This window comes from Orcinus orca, chromosome 7 (genome assembly GCF_937001465.1).
Source record: "Orcinus orca chromosome 7, mOrcOrc1.1, whole genome shotgun sequence".
NCBI classification, from domain to species: domain Eukaryota; kingdom Metazoa; phylum Chordata; class Mammalia; order Artiodactyla; family Delphinidae; genus Orcinus; species Orcinus orca.
Window position 1 is genome coordinate 62,673,432 of NC_064565.1, and position 17,227 is coordinate 62,690,658.

Consider the following 17,227-nt stretch of genomic DNA (forward strand, 5'->3'; position numbering starts at 1 on the left):
AGAAGTATAAGCAACTATGTGCAAACCAACAAAAACCTTGTGAAATGTTTCCTTTTGGAGTATTAATGTTAGGCAGTAACCCTTCCAATGACCTTAACGATCTAGATCTACACTCGAGGTGTCATAACCAGTTCCCCAGCCAGCATTACAAAACACAAGAAGGATAGACAGGACTGAGGTCGAGAGGGCCACAGTGCTGGGGTGCAGTGTACAGGCCTGGATGGAAGTGCATGATGAGTCTCTGTGGTCCTACTCACCACGAGCAGCGGCAGAAGTAAAAAGTGGAGCAATGTGTGTTCATTTTTTTTTTTTTGGCTTCCATATCATCTGGTAAGTACTGTACTGGATAGCAACAGAAACACAGTGCCTACAGGGACTTTACAGATGATCTTGTCTAATCTCTTAGTTTCTCTCCATCACCCTTTACAAGTTTGACTGCCCTAGACAGAGAGAACCTCCCACTATGCGCTGATATTTATTTTTATCTTCCCTTGCAATGGACCCACATTAAGAATCAGGAACTCTGTGTGTGTATACATATCCATATCCATGTATAATACAGAAATTTATAATATAATTCAGTTTAATCTCCTACTTGGAGAAAAACATTATGTATTCTTTTAAAATGTTTTTTGGGCACTCCATGTTCACATCCACGGGAGAAGCAATGGTGAGTGACATCATTGCTGAAGGTTAATTATGAGACATTCCAGGTTTACCATTTCCATTTTGTCATGTTGCATTTAACTTCTCTTAAATTACTATTAATTCAAAACAATATTCAAATTTCTGAGAACTTAAAATGTGAACACAGATTGTCCAGTCAAATATAACATGATATTTTGGGTTTTATTTCATTTTAAAAACTCACGTGAATTTGATTTAAAAAATTTTGTAATATAGGTTTTAAGGTCATTAGAAAAATCTATTTTTGTGTCAAAATTTCCTGCTGCATGAAAGTAGTTTCAAAATAACTACTACCACCACCACAACAAAGGTCCCCCATCTCACACTGTGTGCTCATTTACTTAGTGATTCAGTGGATGCTTCTTGAGCATCTACAAGTCCTTTTACTAGATATGGGGACAAGGGAAGGAAGAACAAAGGGAGAAAAGATGGCGGGAGGTGGTGTTATGATGGTTGGTGGAAATAATACAAAGGACATGGTAGATAACGGTCCTGGAATATGACATTTCACTGACTGTTAATATAACTAGTTAAACTATATATGAAAGAATATTTTTTTAACAATGGAAAAGAGAATAATTACATTAACAAATCGAATACTTCTCAATATAATTTAATCAGAGAATTTAAGAGCTGTTAGAGAACTTACAGATCACGTAGTTTAACTCCACATTTTATACTAAATCTATTTTTGTTGTTTCATCTTGTATTTTTTTCTCAAATGTGAATCAAATGAAGACCACAGGGCTCAGATTTGTCTGTGTCCTTTGAAGGAAAGGAAGGACCACTTTCCACAGGAGTGCTTGCCATTTCTAACCTTCAGTTTATCAAATAGCAGAACATCTGGTCTGGTGGCCAGGATTGACAAGTTAACTATTACCACTATATTCCAAGTCCTGAATCAGTAATTTTTTAAATATTATAAGGTTCATGTTATAGAGTTAATTTAATTACACTATCAATTAATATTTCAGAATTCATTGCTTACCTATTATCTTGGCAACATTAAATCTATTAATATGTCACATCTTTCATCTCTGTGTAGAATGCAAGTGTCTGAAACTCTAAATTCAACCAGTCACCACATCAAGACTACCTTAGAAAAGAACTAAACTCATATTTTAAAGTATCTATAATTCTTCAGCAGCCTTTTTGCCCGAGGAACTCTGGTCTGAAGTGAAGCATGCAAAGCCTCTGCATGCCACCCCCAATGAGCAAGTGACACTAGACTCAGCATGAAGGAAAAGAAAAAAAAAGAGGAGACAAGACGGTGGAGTAGAAGGACGTGAGCTCACCCCTTCTTATGGAAACACCAAAATCACAACTAACTGCTGAATAACCACCGACCAAAAAATGCTGGAACCTATCAAAAAAAAAGACAAAGAAGAAGCCACAAGGAGAAGGTAGGAGAGGCACACCGTGATAAAAACAAATCTCATACATGCCGGGTGGGTGAACCACAAACTGGAAAATAATCATACCACAGAAGTTCTCCCACAGGAGCGAAAGTTCTGAGGCCTGTATCAGGCTCCCCAGCCTGGGGGTCTGGCAATGGGAGGAGGAGACCCCAGAGAATCTGGCACTGAAAGCCAGCAGTGTGTGATCCCACAGGACTGGGGTAAACAGAAACTCCACTCTTGGAGGGTATACACAGGGTCTCGTGCACACCAGGACCCAGAAGAAAAAGCGGTAACCTCATAAGAGACTGGGCTAGACTTACCTGCTAGTATTGGAGGGCCTCCTGCGGAGGTTGTGATTCACTGCAGGGACAAGAACACTGGTGGTGGCAGTTCTGGGGAGTACTCATTGGTGTGAGCCTTCTTGGAGGCTGCCATTTTCTCACCAAGACCTGGCCCCCACCCAACAGCCTGTAAGCTCCAGTGCTGGGATGCCTCAGGCCAAACAACCAACAAACAGGGCAGGAACATAGCCCCACCCATAAGCAGACAGGCTGCTTAAAGTCTTCCTGAGTAAACAGCTGCCTGATAAACACACCCCCTGACCCAGCCCTGCTCACCAAAGGGACAAGACCCAGCTCCACCCACTAGTGGGCAGGTACCAACCCCTCTCACCAGGAAGCCTGCACAAGCTTCTTAGCCTCATCCACCAGGGGGCAGACAGCAGAGCAAGAAGAACTACAACACTGCAGCCTGTGGAACGGAAACCACAATCACAGAAAGTTAGACAAAATAAGATGGTAAGGGAATATGTCCCAGATGAAGGGACAAGATAAAACCCCAGAACACCAACTAAATGAAGTGGAGATAGGCAATCTACCTGAAAAAGAATTCCTAGTAATGATAGTAAAGATGATACAAGGTCTCACAAAAAGAATGGAGGCACAGATCGAGAAGATATAAGAAAAGTTTAACAAAGACCCAGGAGAACTAAAGAACAGAGATGAACAATACAATAACTAAAATGAAAAATATACTAGAAGAAATCAATAGCAGAATAACTGAGGGAGAAGAACAGATAAGTGAGCTGGAAGACAGAATGGTGGAAATCACTGCCACTGAACAGAAAAGAAAAAAGAATGAAAAGAAATGAGGACAGTCTAAGAGACCTCTGGGACAACATTAAATGCACCAACATTTGCATTATAGGGGTCCCAGAAGGAGAAGAGAGAGAGAGATGACCTGAGAAAAATTTTGAAGAGATAATAGCTGAAAACTTCCCTATCATGGGAAAGGAAACAGTCACCCAAGTCCAGAAAGCACAGAGAGTCCCAGGCAGAATAAACCCAAGGAGGAACACACCGATACACATAGTAATCAAACTGACAAAAATTAAAGACAACAAAAAAATATTAAAAGCTACAAGGGAAAAACAACAAATCATGTACAAGGGAACTCCCATAAGGTTATCAGCTGATTTTTCAGTAGAAACTCTGCAGGCCAGAAGGGAGTGGCACAATATATTTAAAGTGATGAAAGAGAAGAATCTACAACCAAGAATAATCTAGCAAGCAAGGCTCTCATTCAGATTCGACAGAGAAATCTTTACAGACAAGCCAAAGCTAACAGAATTCAGCACAACCAGACCAGCTTTGCAAGAAACACTAAAGGAACTTACTTCTCTAGGCAGAAAAGAAAAGGCCACAACTAGAAACAAAAAATTAAAATGGAAAAGTTCACCGGTAAAGGCAAACATACAGTAAAGGTAGAAAATCATCTGTACACAGATATGACATTAAAATGACCACCTGAGAGAAGAGGAGAGAACAAATGCAGTATACTGGAAATGGATTTGAAATTAAAAGACCAACAACTTAAAACAATCTTGTTTTTATACAGACTGCTGTATCAAAACCTCATGGTAACCACAAACCAAAAATCTACAATAGATACACAAAAAAGAAAAAGTAATACAAACACAACACTAAAGTTAGTCATCAAATCACAAGAGAAGAGAACAAAAGAGGAAGGGAAGAAAAACAAAACAAATCCAAAACGATTAAGAAAATGGCACGAGGAAGACACATATCAATAATTACCTTAAACGTAAATCTATTAAATGCTCCAACCAAAAGACATAGATTGGCTGAATGGATACAGAAACAAGACCCATATATATGCTGTCTATAAGAGAACCATTTCAGATATAGGGACACATACAGACTGAAAGTAAGGGGATGGAGAAAGCTATTCCATGCAAATGGAAATCAAAAGAAAGCTGGAGTAGCAATTCTCATATCAGACAAAATCAACTTTAAAATAAAGAATGTTACAAGAGACAAAGAAGGACGCTACATAAAGATCAAGGGACCAATCCAAGAAGATATAACAATTGTAAATATATATGCACCAACATAGGAGCACCTCAATATATAAGGTAAATACTAAAAACCATAAAAGGAGAAATCAACAGTAACACAATAATAGTGGGGGACTTCAACACCCCACTTTCATCAATGGACAGATCATCCAGACAGAAAATCAATAAGGAAACACAGGCCTTAAATGACACATTAGACCAGATGGACTTGATATTTATAATGCATTCTATCCAAAAGCAGCAGAATACACATTCTTCTCAAGTGCACATGGAACATTCTCCAGGACTGATTACATACTGGGCCACAAAGTGAGCCTTGGTAAATTTAAGAAAATTGAAATCATATCAAGCATCTTTTCCGATCACAACACTATGAGATTAGAAATCAACTACAAGAAAAAAAATTGTAAAAAACACAAACGTGCAAGCTAAACAATGTGCTACTTAACAACCAATGGATCACTGAAGAAATCAAAAAATACCTAGAGACAAATGAAAATGAAAGCAGGACAATACAAAACCTATGGGACACAGCAAAAGCAGTTCTAAGAGGGAAGTTTATAGCAATACAAACTCACCTCAGGAAACAAGAAGAATCTCAAATAAACAATCTAACCTTACACCTAAAGCAACCAGACAAAGAAGAACAAACAAAACCTAAAATTAGCAGAAGAAAGGAAATCATAAATAAATGAAATAGAAATGAAAAAAACAACAGAAAAGATCAATGAAACTCCTTTGGTTCTTTGAAAAGATAAAGTTGATAAACCTTTAGCCAGACTCATCAAGAAAAAAAGGGATAGAGATCAAATCAATAAAATTAGAAATGCAAAAGGAGGAGTTACAACAGACACCACAGAAATAAAAAGAGTCATAAGAGACTACTTCGAGCAACTATATGCCAATAAAATGGACAACCTGGAAGAAATGAACAAATTCTCAGAAAGGTACAATCTCCCAAGACTGAGCTAGGAAGAAATAGAAAATATGAACAGACTAATTGCAAGTACTGAAATTGAAACCGTGATTTAAAAACTCCCAACAAACAGAAGTTCAGGACCAGATAGCTTCACAGGTGAATTCTATCAAACCTTTAGAGAACAGTTAACACCTATCCTTCTCAAACTCTTCCCAAAAAATTGCAGAGGAAGGAATAGTCACAAACTCATTCTATGATATGAGGCCACCATCACCCTGATACCAAAACCAGACAAAGATACCACAAAAAAAGAAAATTACAGGCCACTAACTGATGAGGATAGACATAAAAATCCTCAACAAAATACTAGCAAACTGAATCCAACAACACATTAGAAGGATCATACACCATGATCAAGTGGGATTTATCCCAGGGGTGCAAGGATTTTCAATATCTGCAAATCAATCAGTGTGATACACCACATCAACAAACTGCAGAATAAAAACCATATGATCACCTCAATAGATGCAGAAATAGCTTTTGACAAAATTCAACACACATTTGTGATAAAAACTCTCCAGAAAATGGGCAGAGAGGGAACATACCTCAACATAATAAAGGCCATATATGACAAACCTACAGCTAACATCATTCTCAATGGTGAAAAACTGAAAGCATTTCCTCTAAGATCAGGAACAAAACAAGGATGTCCACTCTCACCACTTTTATTCAACATAGTTTTGGAAGTCCTAGCCACAGCAATCAGAGAAGAAAAAGAAAGGGAATCCAAATTGTAAAAGAAGTAAAACTGTCACTGTTTGCAGACGACACGATACTATACATAGAAAATCCTAAAGATGCTACTAGAAAGGCTCATCATTAGGCTCATCAATGAATTCACTAAAGTTGCAGGATACAAAATAAATACACAGAAATCTGTTGCACTTCTATACACTAACAACGAAAGATCAAAAAGAGAAATAAACAATCCCATTTACCATCGCATCAAAAAGAATATCAAGGTATAAATCTACCTAGGGAGGCAAAAGATCTGTAACTCCAAAAACTGTAAGATGTTGATGAAAGAAACTGAAGATGACGCAAACAGATGGAAAGATATACCATGTTCTTGGAATGGAAGAATCAATATTATCAAAATAAGTATATTACCCAAGGCAATCTACAGATTCAGTGCAATCCCTATCAAATTACCAATGGCATTTTTTACAGAACTAGAACAAAAAAGTTTTTAATTTGTATGGAAACACAAAAGACCCCGAATAGCCAAAGCAATCTTGAAAAAGAAAAACAGAGCTGGAGGAATCAGGCTCCCTTACTTCAGACTATACTACAAAGCTACAGTCATCCAAAGAGTATGGTACTGGCACAAAAATAGAAATATAGCTCAATGGAACAGGACAGAAAGCCCAGACATAAACCCATGCACCTATGGTTAATTAATCTTCAACAGAGGAGGCAATATTATACAATGGAGAAAAGACAGTCTCTTCAATAAATGGTGCTGGGAAAACTGGACAGCTACATGTAAGAAAATGAAATTAGAACATTCTTCAACACCATACACATACACAAAAATAAACTCAAAATGGATTAAAGACATAAATTTAAGACCAGATACTATAAAACGCTTAGAGGAAAATACAGGCAGAACAGTCTCTGACATAAATCGCAGCAATCTTTTTTGATCTGTCTTATAGAGTAATGGAAATAAAAACAAAAATAAACAAATGGGACCTAATTAAACTCAAAAGCTTTTGCACAGTAAAGGAAACCATAAACAAAACAAAAAGACAACCTACAGAATGGGAGAAAATATTTGCAAATGATGTGACTGACAAGGGATTAATCTCCAAAATTTAAAAACAGCTCATGCGGCTCAATATCAAAAAAACAAACAACCCAATCAAAAAAATGGGCAGAAGACCTAAATAGACCTTTCTCCAGTGAAGACATACAGATGGCCAAGAGACACATGAAGAGATGCTCAACATCACTAATTATTAGAGAAATGCAAATCAAAACTACAATGAGATATCACCTCACACCATTCAGAATGGCCATCATCAAAAAGTCTACCAACAATAAGTGCTGGAAAGGGTGTGGAGAAAAGGGAACCCTCCTACACTGTTGGTGGCAATTTACATTGGTATAGCCACTATGGAGGCCAGTATGGAGGTTCCTTAAAAAACTAAAAATAGAACTACCATATAATCCTACAATCCCACTCCTGGGCATATATCTGGAGAAAAACGTGGTTTGAAAGGATACATGCACCCCAATGCTCATTGCAGCACTGTTTACAATAGCCAAGACATGGAAGCAACCTAAATGTCCATCAACAGATGAATGGATAAAGAAGATGTGGTACATATATACAATGGAATATTACTCAGCCATTAAAAAGAATGAAATAATGCCATTTGCAGCAGCATGGATGGACCTGGAGATTATCATACTAAGTGAAGTAAGTCAGACAGAAAAAGACAAATATCATATGATATTTATATGTGGAATCTAAAAAAAGGATACAGATGAACTTATTTACAAGACAGAAACAGACTCACAGACTTAGAGAACGAACTTATGTTTATGGGTGTGGGGTGTTGGGGAGGGACAGATTGGCAGTTTGGGATTGACATGTACACTGCTGTATTTAAAACAGATAACCAACAAGGACCGACTGTATAGCACAGGGAACTCTGCTGAATACTCTGTAATAACCTAAATGGGAAAAGAATTTGAAAAAGAATAGATACATGTAAAATATATGTATGCAATATAACTGAATCACTTTGCTGTACACCTGAAACTAATACAACATTGTTGTTAATCAACTATACTCCAATATAAAATAAAAATTAAAAAAATAAAGTGTCTATAATTCATGTCTTTTACTTATTTAATTTGCCTAAGTAGCCAGGTTTCTATTATTATTATATTATATGTAATCTTGATTTTGTTTTATAGAGCTGTTTGAATTAAACATACCAAATGGAACACTGAATAATTTGAAGGGAGTAAAAGAAATACAGAGGATTTCACTGTATTCTGTGGTGCGTGAAAATGCACTGCTCTTACATAACATCTAACTGTGCCTGGGAGCTAAGAAAGAAGCAAGAGCTTTCTTTAGCACCACAATCATGCCAGGGTTCTCAACTGCATCATGCTCTCTGCTACTGGGCAAGAAACAGTCTTGACATGGATTCAGAAATCCACTTAGGGGTAATTTGTAATAACAAGATAATAATTGTTATCAATTACAATAATTTGTAATAACAAGAACAGTGGGTACCAAGTACCTACACATACCAGGAATTCAGTTTTTCTGATGCAGAACCAGAGGTTCAGAGAGATGAAGCAGTCTGCCCAAGGTCATACAAATAGCAAGCAAGTTCCTCAGGGCAAGGGCTGGTTCTTAGTTATCATCCTATCTGGAGAGCCTCAGATGTAGGATGCAATCACTGTTGGTGGGGTGCCTGTGTCTGACTTTTAATGGCAGAGGTTGTCTTGTTTTGCTTAGTTTTTAAGTTGGTTTAGTTTTTAAGTTGGTTTAAGAAATTAGCACTTGTGTGCTCACTCTCTTTGTTGTGTTAGGATGGGGCAGTTCTTAAAATGAGAGGTTGATCCAGGAGACAGTTAAAATTACTTTTACTCTAAGTTACATTGACAACTTACAGGGTAATCATTTTTAAAGGATGTGGTACATTTATTTTTAAAATGATGGCCTCCCTGAGAGAAACAACTATCTTTCTTGTGATAGATGCTTTATCAAATCCTTGTAAGTAACAATAGGGGGGGAAAAAAAAGACTGTGTTATATAACACAGCAAAATGGGAAGACTTCCTGGGTTTTTTTTTCTCCTTCTATTAAAAACAAACAAAAACAACAAAAAACAAAACACCTGCCTGGAGTCTGGAGTTAGGCCCAGTTGATTTTTTTTTTGGATTTCACCTTGGTGAATGCTTTCACCAAAGGTATATGACACTCATGGTTTCACCTTCTGAAATGAGACTTGACAGCTGTTCGACACCACAGAGCAACGTTATATAACAAGGCAGCTCAAGAGGCAAAAAAGAAAACCACATTGAAATGAGTTTGGTGAGTGGGTTGGTGGTTAGGCAGAGTACACTTGCACCAACATAGAAAATAGTCAATGGCAAGGCCACGTGAACAATTATCATTTTGTAAATGCTCCAGATTTTTCCTACAATAAATCTCTGAACTGGACATACTTACATATCACAGGCAGTGACCTTCTAAGTGAGCATTTGTGTGGGAAAGCACTGCTCCTGCCACAGAGTCTGAATTCTTTTAGGGACGTGCCCGGAAGTCAAGTATGACCCCTCCTTCTCTTTTTTATAATGCCACCCCACAGAAACAGTTTTTAAGAAACAAAGAGTAATTTCAATGGAAAGAGTCAAATCGTTTTGAGGGTCAAAGACTTTTGACCTTATTAGCAACTCTAAAAAAAATGTAATGCAATTCACTGTCCAACATGAGCTCTTCCTGAGCATAAATATTTTACTTTTTTTTAAACAGTGAGCCCAAGCTCGTTTTAATATCTTAGCTCCAGAGAAGGAAGCAGGCTTCTACTGTTTCACACGCCTCTTTAAAAAAAAAAAAAAAGTATCTTTAAAACAGCGTGGGTACCAAGCTATGAGTCACAATTGGTCCCATAGTCAGTACTTTCTGATTATACAAAATTTGCTCATGAAAGCCATGTGTTAAATTAAAATTGAGAAATTACTGGAAGACACAACCAAAAAAAATTAGAGAATGTGTTTGTTTATGCAAATCCTTGAACAGCTCTACCCTTTGCTTTTTATCAATATTGACAGAAAGCATGTACAATGAACTTAGCACTAAAATGGCATCCCTAATAGGTCAATCTGTTCCTGCTTAACATACCAGAGGGATATATTTTAAAAGCTCAGCCATTTCTAAAAAGTTTGCAGTTTCCTGCTTAGGAACCTAAATGGCTATTTTTGAGTCCGAACATGCACATAACTTGATATTTGCAAAAGGATGTATTTGGGGTCATTTTCCTGATAAAAATCCTGTTAGACCAGGTTGTATATCATGCAAGAAGACACTGAGGACTAGTACCGCATGGACTGTTTAGGTCCATAAATGGAAGAGGTGGTTGAGACTGGATGCACACACCGAATGGTCTCAATTTCATTTTACATCAAAGATACTGGTTGAACAAGATCAAGTCTTTAATAATATGTTTAGAGAGGGAAAAGAAAACTCTATTTGGTTTACCTTGAAATATTAGCAATCTTTACACAGCCCATACATTTTGGAATGTATCCTTTATCCTCAAATAATCGCAAGTTCATAAAAATCTTTTTCACTACGGAAAAAGCAGAGCATATTGGGGGCTGGGTATTTAGCATCTGAGTAAAATTAATGCTAGTGTTAAAAATCAGGATAAATTGCAAATTTGGAATGAAATGTCTTACTACAGAGCCTGGTGCATTCTATCTGCTGAATAAATGTTGAATAAATTAATAAATAAAAGGAAGATCAGGGTTTCCAGCTTTATCATCTTTTGAAAACAGATACCCGCTAACATCAAAACTAATGCCATTTTGTCTACTTTAACAATATTCATGTCTCAGGAACTTCATCATAAAGTTGTATAACTATTGGGAAGTTACTATAGAAATGCTAGTGCATCTACCCATGAAGTGTAACTGGATCTCCTTACGCACAACCTCACATTGTATGTTCTCTGAATTAGGTTGCAAAGGACTGAACTTCAAGGTCTTATATCATGCTACTAAATACAGGCAAGATCTACACACAGCTTGAATCAACACACACACACATCTTGATGAAAAATGATTAAAGTATAGTTGGTAAAACACAGTAACACAATAATTAAGAACTACACACACACACACACACACAGAGTGAAAGAAAATACTCAAAAAGTGAAGAGAAGCTGCTAGTGTCAGCAGCATAACGGTCCCATGGTAGCCATCCTCCTTTCATCATGGTCAATTCATTAGCAGAGGAGAAAAGACAGAAACTATGGGAAATGCACACCATCTGCTCAATCCAGAGGCAACAGCACATGCCTCTTATAGCCAAAGCTTTTTACCAGAAACGGAAGGAGATAAGATCTAATCCTCTCACAAAATATCCCACGAAGGTAGTTAGACATATTTGCATCAGAAATAAATATAACACCCAAATCATTATTAGATGAGATCTTTTAAATATCAGTCAAGACTTTTACCGCTCAGTATACACTGATCAAACAGAATACTAAATCAGCATCAGAGAAAATGGGGTTGGATTCTATCACCTTTATTAAGCTATTCCTTAAAAAAAATCTTGCTTAAAACATCTTCATTCCCTGAATAGCAAGAACATTTAGTCCAGTCGTCCTAGTTTTAAAAAGACACACTTTAATATTGTATATTTCAAGAAATGTGCATTTCCTTTCTTAAAACAAAAGGTTAAAAATAAATATTCTTACCTTGAAATTGTGAACCTTTTCATATTTTGGAATTTGCTCGTTTTCTTTCAGAGTTGCTCTTCTAACAAGTGATGTCAACTGCGAATAAGCAAAGAGTTTCAGAGGTTGCCAGATTGTCACAGACGACTTTTGAGAACCCAGTTTCATTCCCAAGGCTGCTATCAATAAATCTTGCTGACGGCCCTCTTGTTTTGATTTGTGAACTGTAGCTCTATTAGTTTTCCTACCCGACCAAGACTCTTTGGATGGCATTTTGGAATTCACAGGAAATAAAGAAAACCTATATTGATCTATGTCTGTCGATGAACTCTATTCAGCTAACAAATGAGCATTCTGCCAGCCAGCACAGAACCCTACCCTACAGAGAGCTGCAGAGAAACATCACGGAGAGGTGGAGGAGGATGATGAAGCACTTCTTAAAAAGAGGTCGACTAACCAGAAAAATTCTTCTTTCTTCCTTTTTTTTTTTTTTAAAGGGCTCTATATTTAAGCTTCTGAAAACTTAAGAGTCTGAACAGAAATAGAGTCGATGCTAACATACAAAACATTCAGCATTTCTCTATCCTTTTTAAAAAGCCATGCAATTTTGACAAATGACACATTTCTAAAAGCTTTCTTTTCTAGTCAATATATTAATGTCCATTCTAAATGAAAGATGCCTACATACTGCCTGCAGTCAGTTTCTAGCAACTGACACCCTGTGAAGCCCCTGGCAGAGGATGGGGGAGGGGAGGGATTTGACAAGGAAGTCTGGATTAGACTGGTCACCGTTAAGAAAGGAGATAACCAATGAAAATCAAGCAACAGTATTTAAGTACTGTATTCCTCAACTCACTGTCTGTTTCTCCCTCCTCTCATGTAAGATTTTCTTGCTGGCTCAAGGCAAAAAAAAAATATTAGTGGGAAGACAATGAACACTGAATGAGTCATGCATCATTACAAAATGGATTTTTTTTAACCTATTAAAAGTAAAGGAAAATTAACACATACAACAGTAGGTTTTAAAAAGAATGCTTTAAAAAGAATGCACCACTGCCAGGTAAATTATGAAAGGCTGATCTATAATCTACCTCTGTGCATATGGACTGAGGTTAGTTAACTAAAACCCCATTTTATTAAAGATGAGCAAAAGCTGATAAGTATTTTGATGAAAAAGAAAAGGAGTTTAACTAGTTATCATTCGATTTTCATGGAGAGCAAGAAGCATGTACATAATGCTGCCAACACCCTGGGGTGGTCAGTTCTGACTTCCTACCGTGAGTAGTTTTGTTGTGGATCTATGCTTAAATAGGTCCAACCACTATTTTCATTCTTAGTCTCAACATTCTTCATTCAAAGAGCTTCAAGCCAGGTCACAGTGCAAGCCGGTTGGGAATAATTCCTCATGTTCACAGGTCCCAGATGTAGTGTAACTGTGCTTGTTGGACCTTAGGTGTTTGTTTGCTGATGTAGAAAGGCGGGTGCAGGGCAAGAGACTCAAATCCAGCTTCATTTAAGAGCAATACCTATACAATACTTTTTTACTAAGGTGCTATATAAGCTTAAGTTTTCTCATATTGGTTCCTTAAACACCTCCCATCTGTTTCCTCATGCTATAGTAATTAAGTTTAACCCATTATGATTCTAAGGTTACACTGTATTTAAAGAATCTAAAACTCTATATTGAAATGAATTCAGTCTATTTGCGTAGATAATTGCAAAGATTTTATCTCACATTTCATAATCTACAGGAGTTATGGGCCCAATGCAGATTCTCATTTAATCAGGGCATGAAGTGGTCCTTAATCCATGCTAGATATTGATGATACTGAATGACTGATTTTCTAAACACCCCCAAATATTTTGAGTATATAGTTCCAACTTTTAAAATGGTTTCTTTTAAAAACATTTCTAAGAAAACAGAAGGCAAAAGTTAATATATACATCTACAGATGTTTCATTTCCACAAATTTATATCCTAAAGTGATTAGTATGAGACAAAAAAATTTTTTTTCCCAAGAAGAAATACGATGGAAAGAACTTTCCTTGCCTAACCTAAATTACTCTTCAGTTAGTTAGTTTGTCTTAGTTTGTCACATGATGACTAAAAATATAAAGGCCAGCCAACTCTTTAGTCACATAGAACCTAAAGTGAAGTTTATCTGATTCTCAGTGGGCCCAGAAAAAAACAGATTCTGAAGGCAAATTTAACAGTAATTTTTTTCTCCACAACATTTAACACTGAATGTTAAAGTGACTAAGTTAAAGAAAACAATCACCCATGTAACCCAACCAACTTTTTTTTCCTGAGTATTTCTGATCAAGGTCCTTTATTATAGATCACCCCAGTCCTTCAGCTGTAGTAACTAAAATTCAACCAAAGCATAAAAATATTCATGGTAGATTTATCCAGAAAATTCATGGCTGAGTAAAAGTGAACATTTTGTCACTGAGAGGCCAGGTCTACTGCAGACTCTGCAGAGTCATACTGTCTTTCCTGAGTAATTTTTCTACCTAAGCAAGAAATACTGGAATAATTACAACTCGGGCAACAATCTAGGGCACTAAGGAGACAGGAAACAATGGTTTAGGATGAAAAACTTCTTAGCTCCCCTCAGGTGGCTGGGGGTTTGGTCACTATTACGCCTTCCATAACTGCAGCTGCATTTCTGCATTAATTTTGAGGAGCTCTCAAGTCAGAACTGCTAACTCTCGAATTCAGAACCAGTATCAAAGTTCTGACATTCCAGACAAATGTATACCACACTTCCTTATATTTTTTTCTGGCCATATCTATCTACTTAGATAGATACAGCATCTATTAATTATGCCTATCGTTCATTGATTATTAGGCACTTATGCTCTAAGCACCCAGCTAATCACTTCACATACAGAATCCCGTTAATTCCACAGAAAAATGTCTGTGAGGCATATACTATCCTCATTTGGAAGAACTGGAAGAACTGAGGCCTACAGAAGTTAACTTCCCAAAATTGTACAGCTGTTACATCAGGTGGTGGATAGGAGTTAGGCTCTTAAACACTATGCTATATCCACTCAAATGAGAAAATGAGAGGAAACCATGCAGTCTGAGGGTAGTCTGATTCTATTCAAGGTGGTTTCTCTAGTTATCTTCTCCTTTCATATTGAAGAGTAGCAATAGATAGTAAGACACAGTAAGCAATGAGTAACAATGGATGGTAAGAAAAAGTAACAGGCACTAAGATATCTAGATCTCAAGTTTACCACGCAGAACCTGCAGTAGGAAATGCAGCCCTCAGGCTCCATTCAGACACGCCCTCCTTCATGCCTTTGACCACTTGGGTCAATTAGACGTGACCTCATCCACCTGTGAACATCGGAGTCCTTCACTTGTTCATTGATTATGAGATGTATCACCTTCTACCTCATATCACAGTTGCCTGTGTAGCTGTTTATATAGAACTGGGTCTTATACATCTTAGTATAAAGCCTGAATCTAACACAGTAGCTTGTACAAATAAAGGTTCAATAAATAAAAATAAAACCAAATGAAGGCAGCTATTTTTATTGGGGGGCAGTGTGTTATAATAAAAAGTGAGATTTGAAATCACAGACACTGAAATCTGAATCCTGACCTTGGGAGATTTGTTTGTTGCCTTGGTTATTACCTCATTTACATACTACGGACAATAACACTTATAGGTTACTACTGGGCAGTTTAGAGGGGATGATATGTAAAAGAGGAAAAGACAGTGGGCACTCAATAAATGATATTATTACAGGGCGCTGTATAGCTGCAGGTCACGCTGTGTAGTATAAGACATAGGCTCCTGTCCAAGGAGCTAGTAGACTAATCTGCTTTTGGTTTATACATACAAACATGCCTAGAAATGCCTGCCCTTCCCTTTATATTATGGTCTCTACCAAATTCCCCCAATTCTAGTTCAGATCCTATCTTTTAAAAGGCCTAGAATGACACCTAATGTTAGCTGAGGGAGCAGGGTTGGGACAGGGTGAAAAGGAAAGATTATCAGCATAGGAAACCAGAAACAATGTGCAATACTTCATATCGTTGTTCTATTTCTTGGTCATATATCCTGAGATGTGTTGTATAATGGACATTTTATAGACGAAGAAACACTCACAGAATGAATTGCTCAAGGTCCCAGTCAGGAAGTGGAAATTCTGTGGTCTGAATCCCTGTCTTTTGTCCCCAAAGCCTGGCAGCTCTTTCTGCTACCTTGTAATGAGAGTAGGAGATAAACCCGAGGTGTTACAGATAGAGCCCCCTTGTGTTCTGGTTCTATAAAAGAGAAGAAAACGGCTTCAGTGGGTGGGGGTCTGAACTGGCAGGGTACATGTCCCACGAGGTCATTCTAGCTAGAAACACCAGCAGTATTTAGCTTTTTATTCTGACTGGGAATCTTTGGCCTGTCTTGGACCTGACTCTCACCATCCTCCATATAGGTATCACTTCTGTATTGTTTGCCTGGATGAGGGTTAACTGGCCTGGAAAAAGAGATGGGGAAGGAGCAGATTCCACAGCGCTCTCTGTTTCCACCTTCATCCATACCATCTGTAGTACAGAGAAGAGGACCGGGAAAATAATGGGGGGGAGGGGTGTCGTGTGAGGAATAAGGAAAAGAAAGGGGAAATAGGTGACCTTGGAAAGGAATGCATTTGCTGTTGTTCGAATAAAGAAGTTTCCACCACTGACCCTACTACCCTGTTGTCTGTCTAGTAATAATACTGGATTTGTGCTGAGTTAGCCTCTCATTTTCACCATGTGTAGCACAACAGGATCATGGGCACCAGGGCCAGACAAAATCTAAAATCACATCCTACTGGCTGTGGTGTGTCCTTGGTCAAGCTACTAATTTGTGTGTTTCCTTATGTGTAAAATGGATTAGAAGTACTTACATTACAGAATTATTAAGAATTAAATAAGTATTTTGCATTACTCCCAGCACAGAAAGTAATCAATAAATAGAAGTTTCCCCTCCTTCCCTTCCAAGACCCCATCTTTCCAAGATCAGCGTTAGTATAACATGTGACAGTGATACACATTAAAGGCCCAAGGCCACTGTCCTAAGCAATGTGAGCTTCAGGTCAAATTGTAACTAGGTGGTTTAGGGACACACCATAGGCATCACCGTTCTGCAATTTTTAGCTTCCCCTTTCCTGGTAACCTAAACCCCTGGGCTCAAACTCTGAGTAATCCCTGTCCTCTCCTCCTTCCTGCCTCAAACCCTGCTTACAGGGAAGGGTCTTATCAACTCACTTACACTAAGGTGCAAATGACTGATTACACTTCCTTCTCCATGAACAACTGGTTTTTAATATGGGACCAAGACTTAAGTCAAAAGAATAAA

At 37.6% G+C, this 17,227-nt stretch overlaps 1 protein-coding gene across 4 annotated transcripts in view; it reads right to left on the bottom strand.

Annotated features, from left to right (window-relative positions):
- CHN1 (chimerin 1) overlaps positions 1–17,227 on the bottom strand; it is a 176,452-nt gene that overhangs the window by 39,505 nt on the left and 119,720 nt on the right. For all 4 annotated transcript variants that reach the window (XM_004267333.3, XM_049712783.1, XM_033423608.2 and 1 more), the window contains one exon: positions 11,895–11,972. In XM_004267333.3, coding sequence (XP_004267381.1) covers positions 11,895–11,972 — 78 coding nt within the window. The remainder of the gene's footprint in view (positions 1–11,894; positions 11,973–17,227) is intronic.